The 23,213-nt window shown below is 31.5% G+C and overlaps 6 protein-coding genes and 1 pseudogene across 7 annotated transcripts, besides 11 other annotated features; 2 read left to right on the top strand and 5 right to left on the bottom strand.

The window, feature by feature from the left end:
- Positions 1-2,576: 2,576 nt before the first annotated feature.
- Positions 2,577-2,626: a mobile genetic element.
- Positions 2,577-2,626: a terminal%2Cinverted (terminal inverted repeat of LTR286 transposon ID:TVAGG3_0101260).
- Positions 2,627-2,696: 70 nt separating this feature from the next.
- Positions 2,697-3,664: a mobile genetic element.
- A 57-nt stretch (positions 3,665-3,721) lies between these two features.
- Positions 3,722-3,772: a mobile genetic element.
- Positions 3,722-3,772: a terminal%2Cinverted (terminal inverted repeat of LTR286 transposon ID:TVAGG3_0101240).
- Positions 3,773-4,587: 815 nt separating this feature from the next.
- Positions 4,588-23,213: part of a mobile genetic element that runs on past the window's edge.
- Positions 5,741-6,226, top strand: TVAGG3_0101230 (uncharacterized protein; the record flags this gene model as incomplete). The annotated part of the gene is made up of 1 exon (XM_051222798.1): positions 5,741-6,226. One exon carries the CDS (start codon positions 5,741-5,743, stop codon positions 6,224-6,226), a length of 486 nt encoding a protein of 161 aa, XP_051107784.1.
- Positions 8,560-9,410: a mobile genetic element.
- Positions 9,456-10,349, bottom strand: TVAGG3_0101210 (organellar and viral DNA polymerase type B; the record flags this gene model as incomplete). The annotated part of the gene is made up of 1 exon (XM_001307136.1): positions 9,456-10,349. The coding sequence occupies one exon, from the start codon at positions 10,347-10,349 to the stop codon at positions 9,456-9,458; it is 894 nt and encodes a 297-aa protein (XP_001307137.1).
- Positions 16,450-16,944, top strand: TVAGG3_0101200 (annotated as a pseudogene). The gene has a single exon. A coding segment is annotated over exon 1 (495 nt).
- On the bottom strand, positions 17,085-18,242 carry TVAGG3_0101190 (uncharacterized protein; the record flags this gene model as incomplete). The annotated part of the gene is made up of 1 exon (XM_051222797.1): positions 17,085-18,242. The coding sequence occupies one exon, from the start codon at positions 18,240-18,242 to the stop codon at positions 17,085-17,087; it is 1,158 nt and encodes a 385-aa protein (XP_051107783.1).
- Positions 18,423-18,456: a terminal%2Cinverted (terminal inverted repeat of MuDR-4N1_TV transposon ID:TVAGG3_0101180).
- Positions 18,423-19,071: a mobile genetic element.
- Positions 19,043-19,071: a terminal%2Cinverted (terminal inverted repeat of MuDR-4N1_TV transposon ID:TVAGG3_0101180).
- TVAGG3_0101170 (integrase core domain containing protein family) lies at positions 20,312-21,388 on the bottom strand (the record flags this gene model as incomplete). Its single annotated transcript, XM_001307138.1, has 1 exon — positions 20,312-21,388. The coding sequence occupies one exon, from the start codon at positions 21,386-21,388 to the stop codon at positions 20,312-20,314; it is 1,077 nt and encodes a 358-aa protein (XP_001307139.1).
- On the bottom strand, positions 21,595-21,804 carry TVAGG3_0101160 (keratin-associated protein family; the record flags this gene model as incomplete). The annotated part of the gene is made up of 1 exon (XM_001307139.1): positions 21,595-21,804. The coding sequence occupies one exon, from the start codon at positions 21,802-21,804 to the stop codon at positions 21,595-21,597; it is 210 nt and encodes a 69-aa protein (XP_001307140.1).
- Positions 21,847-22,665, bottom strand: TVAGG3_0101150 (keratin-associated protein family; the record flags this gene model as incomplete). Its single annotated transcript, XM_001307140.1, has 1 exon — positions 21,847-22,665. One exon carries the CDS (start codon positions 22,663-22,665, stop codon positions 21,847-21,849), a length of 819 nt encoding a protein of 272 aa, XP_001307141.1.
- Positions 22,895-23,213: part of a mobile genetic element that runs on past the window's edge.

Below are 23,213 nucleotides of genomic sequence, written 5' to 3'. Positions count from 1 at the left end.
ATCGCCCGAATACCAGGAGCTTCTTTATTACAAAAATACAGGAGTCGTCACTTAGGATCAACTTAATTTAGCTTTGCGTAGAATGAATGGCGAATCGTTTGATACGATTCGCAGAGCCTATGTAATTTCCAAGTCTACAGTAGCACGGGCTATAATGGGAACAGCTACATGTCGTCCTTGGCAAAAAGGTCAGAAAGGAGGTGGATTAACGCTTTTGTCCCCTCCGGACGAAACGCATTTTAAGCATCTCGTCAAAGATATGACGGACGAATTGAATTGCATTAGCACGCCATTGTCATTGCCATCTGAGTTGATTTACAAAACAAACGTATGAAATTTGCCGCAAAACTCCTTATTGCATTTCATCGAAATTTTGAAGTTTGGTGCGACTGTTAATGTGGGGGCGGTGCCATATGAGGTAAAATTTATCATACACAGATTGGACCTTTAATTTTCCCGAAAACATAGAATTTATATTGGGGGCCAAATATAACATATATCTATACTAATTAAGCCATATTTACTCATATAGTATTGAGGTATAATATGTTTTATATAAGATATGAATTTCAAAAATTTTGTTTTATTTCATTTTGAATACCATGAGGTATCTATATATATACTCTATATTGTGTTTGTAAATTCATTTTGGTCACATATCCATTATTTAATCTGCATCTTATTTGAGATTTCAAATTTTTATCGCTCTTGTACTTCCTTGATTCAGTCCATAAGCATAGTTAGTATCTAGTAATTGGGTACCAAGGGTCTACGCCCCTCGGAACCAAAATTACTAGAATTTGCAAAAACCGTTTGACACGTAAAATGCATTTGACATTTACAAAAAATAAAAAAATAATTTTTAAAAAAATAAACTTAAAAATTAACGTTAAAATTTTTGACACTTTACAAAATAAAAAAAATAATTTTTTTAAAATAAACTTAAAAATTAACGTTAAAATTTTTTTATTTATTTTTTTTATCATAGATTTTAACACCCAGAGTAAAAAAATATTTTTAAAAAAATAAATTAACTCAAAAAATTTTTAATTTCTGTATAAGGTCGCCAAAAAAGTGCGGAAATTAAAAACCGCAGTTTGAGTACTTTCTGAGAGTCTGTTTGTCAGAAAGTATACATTTGTAAACTTTCTGACACTAAATTTTTTTAGTCCTTTCAAAGTTTTTGACAATGTCAAAAAGTATACATCGGGGTGTTGTGCATGAAAAATAGCGTGACTTCACTTTTGACAAAAAGTGATACTATTTCTGATGGTTTTGTCATTTATTTGTCAGATTTATAAATGGATAATAATGCTGTAAATCAGATATTAATTAAAAATATTTAAGATTTATGTTCGAATTGAAAAGCAAAATGATATTTTTTTTAATTGAAAAACGTTAATATCTGATATTTTGAAGTTTTTAATATTTGTTAGTATCTTAAATTATTGAATGCATACGTTTTTTATGTTCTCAATTTTAAAAAAATTGTGAAGAATTTAGTTTTTTGGAGATGGATGTTTAATATTTGTGAGTGAGAATGCAAGCAGGAGTTTGGTACTTTAAGGCTAGGTTGAGATAGATTTCCCATTATATTATCTGTGAATATATTGTTTGAAAATTCAAGATATAAAAATATATTATCAAAAAATTTTATATTTTTAAATACAATAGGGTGGAAATATAGTACGATGAGATAGCAATGATATATTTTATAATGGGAGGTAATCTGAAGATAAGTAGCAAATTTTATGCGATTTTGATTGGGAGTTGGAGGGTGTGAGTACTATAGCATGTAATAGTATCTCACACCCTCCAATTCTTCCTATGGCGCCGAAAAATTTTTGGTGAAATGCGACGACATTTCACCAAAAAATTTTCGGCGCCATATAGAGAACTATAGTCTGCGAGGTACTGATTCTATCTATGTACCTCGCAGACCATAGTTCTCAGCCAAAATGTCAAAAATTTCGGAAATTCGAAATAATTTTTTTGAGAAAAAATTAACCGTTTAACATAATATTTATAATATTGCTTATTCAATTAGACGGATTAAAAATTATATGTTTTCTTTTTATTTTTTCAATTAAATTATTAGCTGACTCGAATTTGTATAAGTTTTTTAAAATAGATATCAAAATTAAATATAAAAAAGAAAACAATTAAGAATATTAAAGTAAATTCTTTATTAAGAAACAATAAAATGAAAATATAAAACTTTGTATGATTTGAGTGGATATTGAGAGTAATTTGTGAGTGTGCTTCAGCTGCATATGTAAGATTGTTCGGATTTAATTAAAAATTGTAAATTTTTTGTCTTTATATCAAACTATTCGACAAAACTTTGTATGATTTGAGTGGATATTGAGAGTAATTTGTGAGTGTGCTTCAGCTGCATATGTAAGATTGTTCGGATTTAATTAAAAATTGTAAATTTTTTGTCTTTATATCAAACTATTCGACAAAACTTTGTATGATTTGAGTGGATATTGAGAGTAATTTGTGAGTGTGCTTCGGCTGCATCCGCTAATTCCTTCTTCATTCTTAACATTCTTTGTTTTATTTAGAACTATATTATCTTATTTCTAAAAATAATACTGAATTTAAAAAATCCAAATGTAATAAATGTAAGTGTTTATTCCTTAACTTCCTTTTTGTGATTTTTTGAATTTTCTTGTTTTTGAAATTATTTGTTAATCTCTAAGATTTTTTTCGAAGCCTGGTTCAGCGCAGAGATCTTTTGTCCATTTGGGGCCTCTTTCCCAGGCCTCAAATGGAGTCAATTTCTCCCCAAAGAGTTTGAATAATGCGGAGTGTTTCCATACCCTATTATACTGGGAAACAACATTGGGGATGAACTCAAAGACGTTCACTCCAGGGTTTGTCTTGAAAAGAGTCTCCCAACTCCTTTCAATTTTTCCATTTTCCTCTGGAGAGTACGGATGAGTTTTGAAATGTTTTATATTGAATTCTTGGCAAACCGCTTCAAAATCTTTTCCAATGAATTCTGTTCCATTATCTGTGAGAATTCCATGTGGAACTAATTTGACTAAATCAATTGCGTGACGAAATACTCTGGCAGTATTTTTCATTTCTTTTGTATCGAAAACATCCCAGCAAATAATGTATCTGCTTCTGTCATCAAGAAATGAAATTAAATATTGAAGGTTACCGTTATCGTCCTTCAGAAATTTCAAATCAGTATGCCACAATTGATTAACATATTGAGCAACGTATTCATGTGGATGTTCGTCGATTTTCTGATGCCTGTGAAATGTAAACAAATGTTGTTGATTGAAAATTTTGAAAGCATCGTTGAATGTAAATCTTTCGACTTTTTCGAAATATGATTCTTTGATCCTTTTGTATCCAATGTCATATTGTGCTTTAATTTCCAAAATTTTGTATACATCTTCCTCAAAAATTTTTTTCTTTGGTCTTCCTCTTTCTTTTATTGGATAGCCGAGTAGTACGAAAATTTTTTTCAAACGTTCTTTTCCTATTGAAAGTGTTTTTGCCGTATCTTCGAGAGTTACATTTGGATTATTAATGTATTCTTGATATTTTTCTTCAATTACGTTGAGAACCTGATCGGCGGGAACGGTTGGGAGTTGAAAAGTTTTAAGATCTTCTGGGTTTTCGAGACGAACCAAGATGTCTTCCATTTTTTAATTTGTAAATTTTTCAATTTTTCAAAAGATAATTTAAAAATACTAGTTATTTGATAAAATTTGTTTATTTTAAATAAAACAATTTTTTGAAAAAATTATATTAATGATTTGAAGGCAAAAGCCAAAAACTTAATAGATAAAACGCTCTTTCTATATAGATCAACTTCTATTATTAAATTTATAAAAATGGAGAGATTTTGCAAATTATTTTCTAATATATTATATTTATAATCATTTTATTTATCCCATTAATAATTGTGAACCCAGAACATCTTCCCTTCAAAGTGCCAAGCATCAACACACATTCTCACTCACAAATTTTTAAAACTCATTGCCAAAAATTTAAAAAACTCACAATTTTTTTAAATTGATAACCCTCAAAACGTTTCCAATCAATAATTTGAGAGTCTATATGATAATGTAAAAGTTAAAACATTCAAGTATTTAAGTATTTCTTTAAAATATTAAGTTTTTTATTTTTCCAATAAAATTCTAATATCAAATATTTTTATTTAACGATTAATTTTATTTATATTTTTATAGTTTTTTTGTAAGAAAAAATATTGTTAGGGTTTTATGGATTTTCAATTAATATACAAGATAATTCATGAATGTATATATTTCCAAGTTTTTAAGGATGCAACACTTTACATTTGTAAACTGTCAAAAATGAAGTCACGCTATTTTTCATGCATTACACGGGGCTCTCAATTTTCCTCTCAAACGGCGGTTTTTTAAAAACGCTCATTTTTTCATCGACCTTATACTAAATTTTTCATAAATGATAAAATTAATTTTAGGGTATATCTAACCCGATATCTAACCTCATTTCTAACCTAGTCACTCCGTGACTCTGAGCCCATAGGGCTCTCGCCGCTTAGTGGCTCAGACCCTTTGGGTCTCATGAATTTTCTTATAAAGTTGCGATAGTTGAATTCAGTAACTGAGCCTCAAGGAAGAAAACATCCTTTCCGTCTTCGGGTAACACAACGGGGCATTTATGATCATGTGTAGAATACATATCAATCCAAAACTCTCTATTATTTCCTGATAACTTATAATATTTAATATTTGTTAATGGCGTCGATCTAGTATGACCGATAAATTCATTTTCAACCCCTTTAGCGATATTTGAATATAAGATGACTTGTTTTCTGTCCCATGCATTATATGTTATTATTGGTAATAATACTGTTCGTTCTTCTCCTGGTTTATAATTAAATACATTCATGAAGTCTTCATTATACTGAGAAATTTTAAAACCTATCCTAAAATCACTTTGTCTCTTTTCTGCTATTTCATTAAACGGTGAGTATATAACAAATGTGCATGTATGTGAATCATCTATTTGTTCAATAAATTCATAATGAAAGTCTATAATTTGTGGTTGAATTCCTTCTTCTTTTAATTTATCAAGATACACATTTAATCCTAAAGCGTTTTTGTTAAATTTCTTTTCGAAAATTTCGTTAAAATCACTCATGCATTCATATAATGTTGTGTCGTCTTTGAAATATTTATATATGTGAATAGTTTGCTTAAATTCTTGAGTTTCGTTTATAACAACAACTTCGAGCTCAAATTCAACCTTTCTAAATCCTCGTGTTATATACATACTTGATAAACCAATATATTTTTCGTTTATATTAACAGACCAGTCAATAGGTAATTTAAATGTGATTCTATTTCATTTATTTTAACATTTTCGTCTTCAGAACTAAAAGCAACTGTTAAAGGTACTTGTCTATACATTTATTACAAACAAAAATATATCATTTATTCTTTCTTCTCAATGGATTCAGCCTTTTCCTTCTCCGCCTTTTCTTTAGCCTCACGTTCTCTTTTTGCTTTCATTCGCGGGTTCTTCTCTCTTCCTGCAGCTAATGCGGCTAACTGCTTTTCACTTAATTTCCTTTTTGGTTTTTCTGGTTTTTCTTCTGTTTTTGATGTCTTTAGTTCTGTTAATATCTGCTCACGAATTTCTTTTTTGAACAAAAGAAACAAATTCCTCAACTAAGAAGAAGAGTTAGAATATTAAACTAAATAAATATTTTTATCTAACATAAAACATGCAAAACGAACAGCTTAACGAATTTACACCAGCTGAACATATCCATCAAATTCGTTCATATTTTGATGTAATCGATAATGCAATTAATATTGGTGATAATAATAGAAGATATATCGATGCTAAAATTCCATCACAACCAGGAAGCGCAAAGGATCATAACTGGGTCACATTCAATTTATCTCCGCCAGGTGAAAATATGCTAGACCTTTATAACACATTCCTTACAACTACCTATAAAAGTAAATATATCATTGATAATGCTATTACTGGCTCATCAATTCCAAATACTAATTCTCCATGTTTCTTTGGCGTTTTTGATGAATCAATTTACACCATTAGCGCTTATCAGTTATTAGCAAATGGAAGAGTTATTTATAGTCAGGATAACGCAAGAGAAGAAGCATATATCATTTCTAATTCACAGACTACAGAACAAATAAAGAAAGTTGATTTTTTCTCAAAAACGAGACATAAAGATGTATGAAAACGTTCTGGAACAGTTCGAACAGGTCAAATTATCTCAGGACCTTTAGCTGCAGGCGCTGAAATTAATTTTGACATTAAAATAAAGATTCCATGTCGTAAATTCCTTATTCTAGAAGTTATTAGATTTATTCCTGCTTTTGCAGGCAACATTCAGTTAAAGGTTAAATTTAGTAGCGATGCATTCCAGGTAACAGCACTGCCGGTAGAAGATATTTTAGCTCATAATCCTTCTTTAATCAGTCAGGTAAAAGATAATTATGACCCACCAACTAATAAATTTGTTCCATGGAATGAACCATTCAATATGATAACAGCAGTTTCTAAATCAAATGGTGAAATTACTGTTTCAACAGTTGAACAAAGATTAACGAAGAAATCAGCTGAATTCATTGATTGCTTCATTCATCCGAAAGCATTTTCACTCGATCCAAATATTTACAATGAATTAGTCGATCATTATACATCACAAGCTTTATGTTTTCCAATTAAAGTAATGGACTGGATTCCTATGGACGGTTCGTTCAGTAAAGGTTCACCATCAGCAATGTTCACAGCAGCTTATACACCAATTAACGTTAAAAGCATTTGGGCTTTATTTAGGAAGAATGATAATTATATCGTGAATTTCGAAAATCCTCAATTTGAAACCCTTCAATTATCAATGGGCGCTTATGGAAGTATGCCAGCTGAACCCGAAAGCTCTTATGGTCCTGTGTTCTATGAAATGGTTGCTAATGCATGCAATACAAATAACGATATGATAGGATTTAATGAAGATGTGATGAGGTCGTTAATTGATGATGGAAGCGTTAAACATTTATATGAATCATACGATAACACTCATTTCCTCTGTGGATTCCCGACTGAAACTGATTTCACATTTCAACAGGGTCAAACATCAACGGCACCAATTACTTATAAATTAGCTGTTAAAGCTGATGATACAAATATAAGCGAAAAATACACTGTCAAACCTTTATTAGGATTTCTTAGAAATGCTTGTTTCGCTATTCAAGTTAGACCAGCCGGCATCCCTGCTGTTAGAATTGATGATTATAATTTAGCTGCTGATGGAGGTGAAGAGTAAAAAAATAAATGTAGTTAATTTTTAATTTTCTGATTTTTTTATTTTTATAAAACGATGGAAAATAACTGGGAAACATTAGTAGCTGATGAAGATTATGAAATAAACACTGAATATCCGTATCAAATAAGAAGGAAGAAAAACGGAAAGACTGTCAGTGAGTATGAAGAAAAGAATGGATATATAAGATTAACCCTTAACGGTAAAAAATATCTTAAACATAGATTAATAGCTATTCAGTGGATTGATAATCCTGATAGTTTTGGGGAAGTTGACCATTACGATAAAGTTAGAAATAATAATAGATTGATAATCTACATTGGTGTTCAAGTTCTACAAATAATAGAAATAGAAGTAAAGCAAATGGAGTAGAATATAATTTCGTTGATGAAATCAGTGAAAATTCAATTACTGTTTCACATTACGGAAATCATGAATTTGAGGATTTATTTTACGACATCGATGCAGATTTGTTTTATTATTATAACGGTCGTCAGTATAAAGAACTATACATTAATGAAAACATAAATGGTTCATTATATGTTAACGTTTATGATGTAAATAACAAAAGAACGTGCATTACATATAGTAAATTCAAACGCTTACATAATTTAATATGAAAAGTTTATTTTTGTCTTGAACGATAAAAATAAATCTAGTTAATTTTTTATTTTTCATATTTTTTTATTTTTATATAAAGATGAGCTGGCAAGCACTCGAACATGATAGCGAATATGAAATTTTCACTGAATTTCCTTATACTATAAGAAGAATATCTAATAAAAGAGTTTGTGAATTTGACGGGATGGTTATATTTGTGTTAATCTTAACAAACATAAACTATTTAAACATAGAATAGTTGCTGAAACTTTCATTCCTAATCCTGATGGGCTTCGTGAAGTCGATCATATAAATAGAGATAGAGGAGATTATCACATTTCAAATTTACGATGGACTTCGAGAAAAGAAAACATGAGAAATATATCTGGTTCTAATGGTTATTGGTTTGATATTATTGATTCACTCCCTGAAGACGCGGTTGAAATCATTCAATATTCAAAAAAAAATTTTTACCCTCTGGAAAAATTAGGTTTTCCGAGTGAAGATTCATTTTATTATTTCATGGGAACTCAATATAGAAAATGCAATGTTTTGAGACAGGGCAATAATGAATTTATTAACATTACTGATGTAGAAGGAAGAAGAACAAAATTATCTATTGCAAAATTTAAGAAAGATAATGGTTATCTCGTAAACGAAAAAGGGGATTTGACGGAGTCAAATCCCCGCTCACAAAAAGTGGACTTTACATGTCAAATTTTATATGCATGTAATGTCCACTTTTATGAGTTTTAGGAAGGAATTGGAAGCCATGAGTTACTGACATTGCATCAGTATCTCATAGCCTCCAATTCCTTCTAGAAAGTGTCCAAACTTTGGGTTACTTGCAAACTATTAACCCAAAGTTTGGACACTTTCAAGTGGAGATGGAAGGCTTTGGGGTATATATTAATACAATATACCTCAAAGCCTTCCATCTCCACTACAAATGGGAGAAACTTTGTCAGAATAGTTTAACATTCGGACAAAGTTTCTCCCATCTTTCAATGTAATTGCTACCTGTGAGGTACTGACTTGAAGTCAGTGCTTCACAGGTAGCAATATCCAAAAATTTAAAAACATTTTATCAGTTCGTTAGAGAACTAGAGCCTCCTAGGTACTGAACCAGAATCAGTGCCTAGGGGACACTAGTGATCTATATAAATCTGAGAAACTTTGAGGAAATTGTTCGACATTTCCTCAAAGTTTCTCAGCAATTTAGCGAGGAATGTTCGTTATTATGTAGATATTTATAATATATACATGATAACAAACATTCCCCGCTAAAAGATGTAAAATCTTATAAGAAATAATTGCAAAAGAATAACAAATTGCAACAAATTTTATATGAAACTGAACCTTATGAGGTAGTGATTCAAGATCACCGCCTCATAAGATTCAGTTTCAATCTCAAGTATCTCAAAAGTAAGGCTCTATTTTTTGCCATGTAAAGTGTCGCTTTTCTGTCAAACCGTTTTTATCGTTTTCGTTTACAACAGTTATATATAAATGATAAAAATAATGATATCATATATTTTTGTCATTAATGACTTCCAAACTTTAATTTCCTGATGAAAGTATTTTTGGTATTTATTGTGAAGTTAAACTTGTTTTCAAAACACGGTACGGTTGATTTGCATAAATCAAATGCTATCTCTTCTCTATCATGCAATGCTTCATATAATTTCATTATTGAAAATTCAGAGTCTTTATCATAAGTTCCAGTTGGTAAATGAATGTTTTTGTTTTCATCGTAATAACATTGTACTGCATTAGGAAACATTTCATTCGCAGTAATAGAAATAACATCTTGTTTGACGCCTTTCATTCTGGCATGAAAAGCAACTTCATTTAAATCATTTGTTAATAAATCTACATAAGTCTTCTTTCCACAAAATATCGACTTATAAGCTAAACTTTGATGATTCTTAGTGATTTCGGCAAAATCTGAATGAAACTGACCCAGATTCTTTTCAATAAGAACTTTTCCATAGCGTTTCTCAAATTCTGCTGCAAGCTTTGGTATGTCTTCATTGAAGATATGCATGCTATCACAGTCCTGGTAAAATGCTTTTAATCCTAAGTCTTCAATCGTGCAAAATACTTCATTCATGATACGTTTCGACATAGATAAGATATTAACACCTAAGGGGCAAAAGTTAAAGTGTCTGCAAATGCTTTTAGTGAGTTTGAAAATAGTTTTATCCGAACCATCTAAACATTCAAATTTAATAATATGGTTATAATTTCTGATGGCATATCTTACAGCATCTTTATCATCAATGATTTTAATTTTCGACTCTATCGGGGACAAAATAGTTTTTCCATAAATACTGTTCAAAATTAATTTAATATTTTCTTGTAGCGGGTTTTCTTCCTTCTTATACTTTAATCTCAATTCAAATAGTTTCTTAACTTCATTTCGGGGCGGTGCCATGTGAGGTGAAATTTATCATATACCGATTGGACCTTTTGCTTTCCCGAAAACATAGAATTTATATTGGGGGCCGAATATATGTGCATATATCTATACTAATCAAGCCATATTTACTCATATAGTATTGAGGTATAATATGTTTTATATAAGATATGAATTTCAAAGATTTTGTTTTATTTCATTTTGAATACAATGAGGTATCTATATATATACTCTATATTGTGTTTGTAAACTCATTTTGGTCACATATCCATTTTTTAATCTGCATCTTATTTGAGATTTCAAATTTTTATCGACAATCATATATGATCACATCGGCATTTGGAGATACTGATCTTGTATCTCCAAATATCGATGTGATTATTGTATTTAATTGTATATTGACCAAGAGATTCCGATGCAGAATATTCAAAGTAGATAGTTTTTCCATTCTGTACACATAGGTGCAGGGTCTATCACTGGCACCCTGCACCTATATGTGCAGAATGGGAAAAGCTTGCACTTTTACCTTTCGATGCGAATGTGTCAAACACTTTTCCCATTCTGCACATATATATGCAGGGTCTATCACTGGCACCCTGCACCAATATGTGCAGAATGGGAAAAGCGCGCACTTTTGTTCTTCGATGCGAATGTGTCGGACATAATTCCTGATTTGCACATATATTTGCAGGGTCTATCACTAGGACCCTGCACCTATATGAGCAAATCAGGAATTGCTTGCACTTTTTGCTCGCGATGTAAATGTGTCAGACACAATTCCTGATTTGCTCATATATTTGCAGGGTCTATCACTAGGACCCTGCACCTATATGAGCAAATCAGGAATTGCTTGCACTTTTTGCTCGCGATGTAAATGTGTCAGACACAATTCCTGATTTGCTCATATATTTGCAGGGTCTATCACTAGGACCCTGCACCTATATGAGCAAATCAGGAATTGCTTGCACTTTTTGCTCGCGATGTAAATGTGTCAGACACAATTCCTGATTTGCTCATATATTTGCAGGGTCTATCACTAGGACCCTGCACCTATATGAGCAAATCAGGAATTGCTTGCACTTTTTCACTTGAATGTGATTCATTGAATTTCAATTCGAGAAAGGAGTTTACAAATGCAGGGTAAAGGGACAATACCCTGCATTTATTAACTCCTTTCTTGTAAAACCTTCCTTCAAAAAAATATAAAGATCACATTCTTCTTAAAACTCTCAAAATCTCATTATTTCAATCTTATAATCATAAATAAACATACTCTTTCTATCTAATATTTCTCTATTCCTTAATTTTCTTATGAAATTTGCTATTTTTTATTTAATTTTTAAAATTTTCAATTTTTTTGGATAATTTTATTCAATTTATGATAATTTATTCTATTCTCATTATATAATAATATTGTTCATTTTTATTTTTTTTAATTTTCAATGCATACGATAATTTTTAATTCAATTTTTAAACGAATGTTTTGATGGGATGAGCTTACTGAGCATAGGCTCATCCCATCAAAACATTCCCTTAAAAACTCTGGCCTTCATCGAGGCCAGAGTTTACAATTCATCAGCTCAGAGCCAAGTTCCTCGACGGTCGTCCTCATTAGGCACGATCCGAGAGAACTTGGCTCTTCATTAAAATCACAAGCTCTGGCCATTGCTAAGGCCAGAGCTTCGCAAACCATCCTCGGGCCGGTTTCCTCAAAGACGCCCTGATTCGGGCGGCCGGAGAGGAAACCAGCCCCGAGAGAGTTCCCATACGAAGCTCTGGCCCAAGCAAAGGCCAGAGCCTGCAAATACAATCCTCAGGGCGAGTTTTGCGATGATCGTCGATCATGTCGACGGTCTCGCAAGAACTCGGCCCTGAAAGACATACAAATACAGGCTCTGGCCCTAGAAAAGCCAGGGCTTCGCTTACTGTCCTCAGGGCCGGCTTTCTCAAATGCCGTCCTGATCTAGGGCGGCAGGAGAGGAATCCGGCCCTGGGAACATCCAAATACGAAGCTCTGGCCCAAGCAAAGGCCAGAGCCTGCAAAATACTCAATGTTCAACAATTACAAATCTCATGTCACCCAGAAAGCTATGAAGGAAGCCCTTTCTCTAGGTTAGGACTTCCTTCATAGCTTTCTGGTACTGAGTGGAGTGGTTTTGGCTTCCATTGCCGCTCACTCCAGTAAGATCACGAGATTGTACAAAAGCCACGGCAAGTGCATTCCAACACCATAAATACACTTGCCGTGGAATACGGTTGCGAGTGCCTGCTGCTTCAACCGAGATTTGCAGCAGACACTCGCAATGATAACTAAAATTCATCATAAAGCTGGGAAATGAGCCTTTTCTCAAGGTCAAAGCCCATTTCTCAGCTTTATGATATTGAAACGAATATTTTGAGAGGTTATTACTGTTTTTCCCGGAATCATCTTGAGATTCCGGGAAAGTCATAGCAAGTGTAATCTATTAGCATAGATACACTTGCTATGACACATATATGCCAGCATCTGTGCTTACCCCCAAATAAGTAGCAGATGCTCGGCATCACATCTTGAGATCCTTATTATCTGCGTATTTTTCATTTTAATATATAAAATGTGTGTGTCTAACACAAGTCTATATGCGCCATGTAAAAATATACACTAATACACACATATTGATCATAATTAATAATATCAAACTATAAAAACTGAGATATTACTATAAACTATATGTATTATTATTATATAGGTACCATATTATAAGGTCATATGAATATTATTGAAATTAGACACACTTTATATAATTTTATAATGTGAATAACTTGGGTCATAATTTTTTTACGTAATTCCTACACGAAATGATCGGCATTACCCTAGTCTATCTGCGTGCAAAATACCAAGGAACAAATCAAATACTCACCATATCTTTTTTAAAAAGGTCCAATCGGTGTATGGCGATTTTCACCTCACATGGCACAACCCCCTTCATTTCTTATTCTAAAATCTCTCTTTTCATCGTAGTAGTAACCCTGTAGTACTTCACAGCTGATACCCTGATATTTTATTAAATCTTGTAAAGTGATATGGTCCACGTACATTAAACAGCATGTGTTTGAACTTCTTGGAACAGTGGCTTTGTCATTGACTTTGTCCATGGTGCTTTGCATCTTTAATTCTGGGTTTAATTCTGGATCGACTGTTATAAGTGGAAAATGTCTTTTAATCTTGATATCAGTTATTTTTATTAAAACAAAAAATCCAGAAATGAATTTATCACCTTCTGGCTCGCCCTGGTCATCATCGAATAAATGCTTCATAAGATATTCAGAACTTAACATTTCTTTCTTCATAACCTTTGGAATTCCTTCTAAAGTATAAAGTCTCGCGATAGCGGATGGATATAGTGAGACAGCATCGAAGTCAGCAATGAGTTTCTTTTCGCTCTTTTGTTTCTTATTATCAGCTAACATACATCTTCCACCTTGAATACAGCGTGAAATAAATTCTCTTGGTTTATTTGAAGGTCATATAAATTTCCATTGGGAATAACTCTTTTCGAAAAGTTTTTAGCAATTGAACAAATGCTAACGTAATCATAAACGTTTAAATCAAATTTTTTTAATATAGCATTTCTGAACTTAACGAAACCTTCTCTTAAAATCCTTACGTCCTGTTTACAGTAAAATGAGCTATATTTTTCTAAATCGAAATGGTTTTCATCTATTCTGCAGTTTTCGATTAAATCTATGTTTTTCATGAACGTTTCAACATCTTTTACAAACTTACATGCTTCAGAAATGACACCGGTTCTGTTATCATTAACTAATAAAGAACTTGAATAATATTGATACGGAAATACTTCCTTGGGTCCAGTTTGTAAATGAAACATTTCAGGAAATAGTTTAAGCTTCTTATTTATAACAGTGTATGAATCTTTTATAATGATTGCTTCACCTTTATATATTCCCGTTATCTGCATTGTTCTAGAACCCTTAATAATTGGTGTACCACTGATTTCTGTTAAATGTCTTAAAATGAAATTGATATCATAACTGAGGTTATGAAAATATATTAAACTTTTATCAGAAATTCTTTCTAAAAATTCTGTTGCACAATTTTGACCCCAAATGCTTTCGCTAATCTTTCCATCTTCACTATCATAACAAATGTTAAACGCTTTATGAACTCCATCAGTGCTACATTCAAAGTCAGCGAAGAAAATGTGTTCAGGAATGAATTTTTGTTTTGATTTATCACTATCTTTACTTTCAGACTTTTTCTTTAACTGAACACAGTATTTAGGAGTATAATTTAAATCTTTAAACGGTGCGAGATTTTGTTTATATAAATCTGTTGCATAAGTGAAAAGTTCACCATAAGATAAAGGTTCAAAGTAATTGCACTCTCTTAATGTTTTCAAAATATCCCATAAAGGAGTTGTTCGTGAAGAATCAATTATAAATCTATTTTCTCTTCTCTTATATATTTTCATTTGACGCTCGATATTCCAGCCGCCTAATGATTTGAGAATTTCGTTATAATTTTTGATAAAATATGTTGTCAGGTAATCTTTCATTTAACATGTAATGGTCTTCAACAAGAAGTATGTCAATAGTTCGAACAGTTTCACATTCTTTTGGTATATATCTCTTTATTTCATTATGTCTAGAGTCATTGAAATAACCAATGGTAACATTAAATGCTATGCCTGTTGCGTTAGAAATTTCCTGAATCTTACTTTGTGGAAAATCTCTAACTCTAATGACTTCACGCATGTGGTCTACCGTCTGCTCATCAACTCCAGCCTGAATGCAAGCATAAACGAAGCAGTTATCTTCTGTCATCAACTTAGCAGTTTTTTTTAAGTTCATTGAAAATTTGATAGCGTTCAAGATTTATAGGTAATCTGCAAATATATTTCCAAAACTCACCGCTTCTCTTTTTATTCGTTCTCTTTTCATCAAGAATTTCATTCCAAAAATCATCTATATCCTGTTTATCACCTATTTCTTTAAGCCTGTTTAATAATCTTTGCTGACGTGCTGTTAATTTGCTTTCATCTCTTTTTCTCTCTTCTGTGGCTTACCTTTCTTAATATCACTCATCGTTAATCCTTCATATTCAGTTAAATCATACATTTTAATTTCTTCGAGGTTCTTAATATTTGTCATAAAGAAATCATAATGTTTTTCAATTATTCCAGCTGCGTTTGCTTCAATCTCTGTTATAAAGTTTCTTGCTTTAACTGATGAAGTAAAGCTCCGATGTTCTCGATATTCAATGTTGAATTAGTAAATTTACCATCGAGTTTATAACAAATCATCCATTTTTGCTGCGAATTCACTTTTATCTTCTGCAGAAGCCTAATAAACATTTTTCCGAAACGTTCATGTAGGTAATTTCTGTTATCTTCATTGAGTTCTTTAATGTTAAAATCTATGATTCTATTTCCTGCTTTAACATTTTTGCGTTTATTATTTTCATCCTTCTTTAACCATTTCTCACCATCAAGAGCTTTATCATCTATAGATTTAATTACTTCGTTTGCTTTGCGTAATTGTGCAATTGCTTTTGCATATTTTACAGCTATATTTTTCTTTTCTTCATCGCTTTTCTTCTTTCTCGTTTCACCTACATTAACATTAGTTATATCATGCATTTCCTGCCTAACTTCCTTCGGTACCGCCTTACGCGTCTTTCCTACATCAACATTAGTTATATCATACATTTCTTTTCTTACTTCCTTCGGTACTGCTGTCCTTGTCCTTCCTACATCAACATTCATCATATCATGAATTTCCTGCCTAACTTCCTTCGGTACGCTTGTTTATGATATAAATTAACCTGAACATCATTTAAAGGAAATGTTTTGTTATTAATGTAATCATTAATTTTCTCGTAAGTGATTTCACCTCTGTAATCATTGAGGTATTTAGCTAATGATGATTTGTTAGTCGCATATCTTTTGCTAACTTCAATGTCAGCATTCTTCAATAACTTCTTAATTTCTTCATGGTCTAATCTAGATAGCTTTTTATACATCTTTTATGGAAAATAAAAAAATATTTTCCGTAAAAAAAAATTTATTTTTTAAAGTTATTTTTTAAAATAATTTATATTTTTAATTTTAATAAAATAATGTCTGAGTACAAGTTCTATTCATACAATGCTCTCGCTACTGCTGTCAAAAATGAAGTTCATAACGCGAAAACGTGAACGTTATATTCAATAAAAAGTCTGTGAAAGAATTATATACATGTTTGTTAAACCATACGCTATCATTATTGACAGAAAACGTTACACACCACATGAAATAGCAGTATTACTTAAACAGAAAGGAATATATGTAAATATTAAAGATTCTCATTATACGATTATGAAGAACTCAACGTTGAATTTTTCAGCATTGTTTTAGATTTAACGCAGCAGAAAGAATTCAAGAAAGGAGAAAATGTCGTTAAATATTATCCTTCATCTCTGAAGATGATAACGAATAAAGATACACTCCATAAAATCCTACCAGTAATTGAGGAAGCAACGATTGAATTTGATGAAGAAGGTATGGAAAGCCGCAACGCGGAGCCCATAGTTGAGGAAAGTGACCCTGAGGAAAGTGATTCTGAGGATTTATAAGAAAATTTATTTTTGAAGAACTGAAAGTGTCACCACATCACCATGTGTCACCAGGTTAATTAACTTCTTTTAAAAAGTGTGACAACATGACATTTAGACAACAGCATGGGTTGAATGCAAAAATAAATTCCAATCATACTTTATACTGCATCATTTACAGGTATTTCATCGTCAGTAAATGAATCATCATTATCGTTTGGTTCAACCTGTTTATATAATCCTTTCATTTCTTCTTTCAAAACATAACACCACGTCTGTTTACCATTTATTCTTCTCTGTTTCCTTTCACATTTATCCTTAATGCTCATTTGAAAGTTTTTGTCTTTCATGTCTGATGGTTTGCAGAATAGAGCATTTTTACACGTCATACCTGCACACAATTCATCATAATGTGTATTTATCCATTCATCTAAAGGATTTGTTGATAATTCTATTAAATCTTGTTTGGCTTCAGTCATCGGTATGATTCGTACATTAAATGATGAAAGGTCGTAATTGATAAAATATGTTAAAAGGTTATCATAAAATTCCTTTGTGCATGAATTCATTAAATTCTTGAAGTAATCAAATTGACTCTTGAACTTACCATTAACCCTTAAAACTACATATCTTCTGTCTCCAACTTCAATTTTGACAGGGTAGACGTTGTTAGTTACGAAAATGAAATTGGCAACATTCTGAGCAGTTCTTCTGGGTTGATTCTTTTCATTAATTCTAATCTCATTATCCGTAATAATTGATTTCAAAGCGTTGAAGTTTGCAAGTCTGTCTTCACCTACATTCTTGAGTTCATTAAGTACAAGAAACATTTTATTTTCAACAACTGAATTGAAATTACCCGTTAGCTCACTTATTTCAGTAATGTTTTTACATGAATAACCTGCGAGAAGTTCAGAAATAATGTCTGTAAATCTGTTTTTACCTGTTCCCTGAAGTCCTTTCAAAATAATTGCAGTCTCATTCTTGATTCCAGGATGTTGAATCATTGATGCAATCCATCCGAGTAGGTATTTATACACTTCATCGTTATAATCACAAATGGCTTCTTTAATGAAATTCATGAACATCTCAATTTTTGAGTAATCTACTTTTTCGAGAACGTTGTATTTATAACCCTGAAACGTTGAGAAAACATCTGTGGAATCAGATTTAAAGCAAACACCCTTAACGGTTAATGAGGATAATTGATTTAGTAGTACATCCCATGCTGTTATGGTTTTACCTTCTTCTTTAAATAATTTAATCATTTTGAGTGACTCTTTCATGGCTGATTGAAGAACGAATGATATTTGATTCATTTTATCATGAATATTATAGTCCTTTTGAATGAAGTATTTATTTCCACAATCTACAAAACGGATTACACGTGATAAATCCTCAATTACATCAGAACTGTTTTTATACTGATGATTTTCAGCCTTGCGTCTAATATCTGTTATCAAGAATGAATCATCAAGTTTTCTATCAAATGTTATTTTGGGAACAGGACAAATTTGCCACACGGCACTTTTTAAAAAAATTAATGGAGCGGAGCGATACTCTGCTGCAGGAGCCCCAAGGCTCCCAATCATTACGAAAGGGAGCCTCAGGGCTCCTGAGAATCCATCAGCAGAGGCCTTTTCATTTGGCCTCTGCTGATCAAAGATTCGGCGAAGCCATTCTTCGTCTCAGGAGCCCCAAGGCTCCCAATCATTACGAAAGGGAGCCTCAGGGCTCCTGAGAAACCTCTTTGAGAAGGTTTTCTTTAAGAAAACCTTCTCAAAGATGATTGTCAGCATTCACTCAAAATCTACCAAGAGTTTCAAAGTTTCAAATCTATCTGAAATGAAGCTTTGAATCTCTTGTATATCTAATTGTAGAGGTACCTTTTCAAAATGTCTTCTATTGATTAAATTTAATCAGTAAAAGTCATTTTGAAAAGGTACATCTCTATAATTGCTATTGAGCATTCACTCTTGGAACCTTGGAGCTCTTGTGTAGTGCATGAAAACTCCAAGATTCTAGCATAAAACATATATCATAGACATAATTTCTTCAAATATAATTTAAGGTTATTTTTTAAAAAATTAGAAAAGCGTAATTTAAGGTTATTGAAAAAGTGACACTTGACAAATTTGTCCCACACTCTGTTATTTTTGGCTTACGTAATAAAGGTAAAACGTATTCATCATAATATTCCTTTTGATAAAGTTTTAGAATTTTCACTAAAACAAATGTAGAAGTCATTAAATGTGCATATCTACTACGTGCTTTTTCAAAATTACTTTTTGCATTTTCTGTTAAACTGCAGAAGTTATAAACGTTATCGTATGCTTCATTAATTAAATGATCGGGTAACGAATTAATAGCTTGAAACAGCGTAAATAATGTTATTTCTTTTTCTAAATTCATGTTTCCACCGTCATTATGTACTTCAAAATCACTGATGCCATCAACTATGCTTTGAGCTAGTTTATCGTCAATGTTTACATCTTTGTTTTCATTCATGATAGTCTTTATTTCTTCGTTCTTCTGTTCAACTCTTACCTTAATATTCAAATCATTTAATATATCATTCACTGTTCTAGTTAATGTTGAATCATAACTTCCACGAATGAATGAGTATGTTTTTATTGGTTCTGTTGCATTCTTGCGAACTCTTGAATTAGCCATAACCACTAATGAACGCTTTGAATCATCCATAGAAGTCATTATATCAATATCATAATCATTGCAGGAATAACATTTTATCATTCTGTTCGAAACTGAATAGAAGAAATTAGTGTTGCAATAAATGTGAAGACCTCCTGAAGCGGTTTTAACGATAACATATTTATCCGAAAGTTTTGATAAAATATCTTTTCTAACTGTTTCTTTAAGTTCATCATTGTACGATTTATTGATATCAACATCTATAATCGTTAAATTTGGAATTTTATTTACTAATAAAGCCACACCAGTTTTCCTTCCTCTTCCTCCATCGTGTTTGAGGTAGTTATGTAAATCAATCTTGTTTTCACCAATTCTTTCGTTGAGAGTTTTAGTTTCTGCCATAACTAATTCCTCAGCTAATGAATTAATAAACTTTTCATCGGAAACGATAAAGTTGCTGTTGTTGTTTGTTGCTGTCATTTATATAGGAATAAAAAAATAAAAATAATTGTAAAACTAACTTTATTTTTAGCTGCATCAAATTTCCGGGCTTGTTGTCTAAATGTCATGTTGTCATCATTTTTTAAAGAAGTTAATTAACCTGGTGACATGGTGACGTGGTGACACTGAAAACATTAATATATAAAATTCACGAAACATTTACAATAAAATATATTTCTGTATTTCATCCGCTACATTATTATCTCATTAACTTCAGACATAAAATATATTTAGTTCATAAAAATTTTTTGATTAATTTTGGCTTATTTTTATCCTTCCAGTAATCCTTTTCGAGTTCCGATAAATGTGTGGGGTTCGATTCTCTCAAATTTCTAGAAGGAATTTTATCATCCACGCCTCCTTCATAAATGACAGTGTATTCATCTTTGTCTTCATCATAACTCACAATTTTATTAACTATACCTCTTTTCGCTTCATCAACCGTCTTAGCTAATCTTCCATTTTCGCTTTCAACTAATCGAAATCGTGGATAAAACGCTACTGAATGGTCAGCTGCTTTAATTAAATAACTATTACCCTGTGAGGAATCAACGATATAATAATCATCACTTAACTGATTTCTTACCTTTTCATTTGGTTTATGTTCAAGAATGATTCTAACTTTAGTTCCTGGCAGTAATGATGAACTTCTTCTTTCCTCCGTTAACATTCTTTTTTGTTTTATGTATTCATCCTCCTCTTTTGAAGTCATTTCGTTTGGTTTAAATCCTGTGCTGTTATGAGTTGATTTATTATAAGCATTAATGACTTTATTCATTGATTCCTCCGTAAAATCTCTTTCTTTATTTAAATCTCTGAGCGTTCGAATGAAACGATTAATGATACCTAAAATATTATGGTTATGGTCTTCAGTCGTGTAATGAGTAACGTTATGTTTAATCAAAAATTCTGTAATTTCATTACTGAGGTATGCTGAATCCTGATTTGAAGTTAATGAAGTGGGATGATGTTCTGCCACGAACGTCTGCAAAACTCTTAAAACTTCTTTTGTTCCTTTATTTTTCATTATATACGCAAAAGCTTTTCGAGTATTAACATTAATGAAAATCAAAAATGGTGGCTTTCTTCCTTTCTTACTCTGAACGAGTGTATCAAATTGATATGCATCATGGGTTTTAGAATAAATTGGGAGGTAGTAGTCGTATGGATTAACTTTAACCTGATGAACTATATTTTCATCATAAAATCTCTTAATTTCTGTTCTATCATTAAATCCCGCATTCTTTGCAGCTTCATAGAATTTTTTAAATGACCTCCACGGTGATGATTCGAAAACTTCTTTTAAGCTCATTTATGTAAAAATAAATTTAGTAAATTTCATGCTGTTCTAACCCATGCATAAACTGTCATATAAGGAGGCATATAATCTGCACCCGAACCAATTGTATTTGTTGTGAAAGTGTGTGAATGATTACCATTCCATGTTGTTTTGTGATTAACTACTTTTGATGTATATTCTGTTGGAGAATAAACATTATCGCTGTTATAATCTTTTTGTCATTGATTTAAGAAACTACGATCAATAGTATGTTGATGGTCTCCAGAATCACTTGTAGTTCCTGTATGCTTATGTGGTGGAAGATTCGCTTCAGTAATTTTCTTTGAACCACCCGTTTGATTTGATGAATTAGCACAGTATAAGAATTTATCTACAATCTGCTGCCATGTACCAAAACCTAAAACACTTGCCGGATTTGTTGAATTCATTGATGTATATAAAGAACCAACAGGATATATAGTTTGTAATATTTAATTCTTCATACTTGCAATAGCATTTGTTGCATTAGTTCTAAATTCATCGAAACCATCGAGAATGTTAGTGAGATTATTATATTCCGCATTCTTTTGACCCGGTAACTGATGGTGTAATTGAATGTCATTAACTATTAATGAATCTATGTTCGAAAATCTTTCATTTATTTTACCATTAACTGCATCATTTACTTCTGACTTCTTCACATAATTTTCATCTACCCATTCCTTTGCTTCTTCTGTATAACTCAATGCTTTTGTATCATAACGATTTAATTCTTCATCTACATATATTTTGTCGGTTTTATTGGCTAAATCAACAACCATATCTCTTAGGTTAGTGCACATATCTTCATCACGCATGCTTGATGAAGCAATAGCCCAATTCAATATTATCTCATCAGCTCTAATAGTTGTGAAGAATTCATGTGTATGTTCTTTATCTGCTTTTTTATCTAAAAGGGCTGGTAGTTCATATGTTTCAAAGTTTTTGACATGACCTTCGATATTCGTACATTTACTATCTAAACTGTTAAGCGTGTCTTTTACGCTAGTGCTTGGATTTTCTAAAGGTGCACTTGAACCAAGGTCAAAGTTCAGTATTATGTCGTCTGCTCTAACAGTTGTGAAGGAGTTATGTGTATGGTTCATGTCTGCTTTACTGTCTAAAGAAGTTTGAAGTGAATTTATGTCGTTATGTTCTGTTATTAAATCACGCCTTAAGTTTACTATTTCTTGATTTAACTCAGGATGCATATGATTTACATCAGCTTTATTTTTAATCGCATCTTCAACAGTTATTTTTGACTTAACCATCAAAGTAAATCTTGGTTCAACTAATACATCGTTAACAAAGAAGTATGAAGCAAAATTTCATCGTTATAATCAAATGCTTCTGGTGCTTTACCTGTTGTATCATAATTTATAACACATCTTATGTCATAACCTTCAGCACGAATGAATTTATATCTTCTTTCATTAACATCTTCCGTATTCACTTCTTCATCCTGTGTTAAATATCCATGATAATCCGTTATAATCTGTTTAGTCATGTGATTTTATCCCAAGCATATGGGGATTCTAAATTTTTGTCCCTATCGTTATCCCAATTGAATTTTTTTTGGAATTTAAAATTTTTTTCTCCATGTAAACTTAAATTTTAATTTTTACTACTAAAATGCAATATTTCAACAAATTAATGAGTAATAATATTTTAATTTATAATAAATATTATAAATCTCCTCAATTTAATGTAATTATTGTATTAATTTTTGTTGAAAATATAAAATCTTCAAGTAAATGATGTGAATTTAATATTTTTAGAATGTTGTTTAATTGTACTATATTATGCATGTAAAATTTTG

This window comes from Trichomonas vaginalis, chromosome IV, assembly GCF_026262505.1.
Source record: "Trichomonas vaginalis G3 chromosome IV, whole genome shotgun sequence".
Lineage (NCBI taxonomy): Eukaryota > Parabasalia > Trichomonadida > Trichomonadidae > Trichomonas > Trichomonas vaginalis.
The sequence above is the reverse complement of the archived record's forward strand: the minus strand, read 5'-3'. Positions and strand labels throughout refer to the sequence as shown.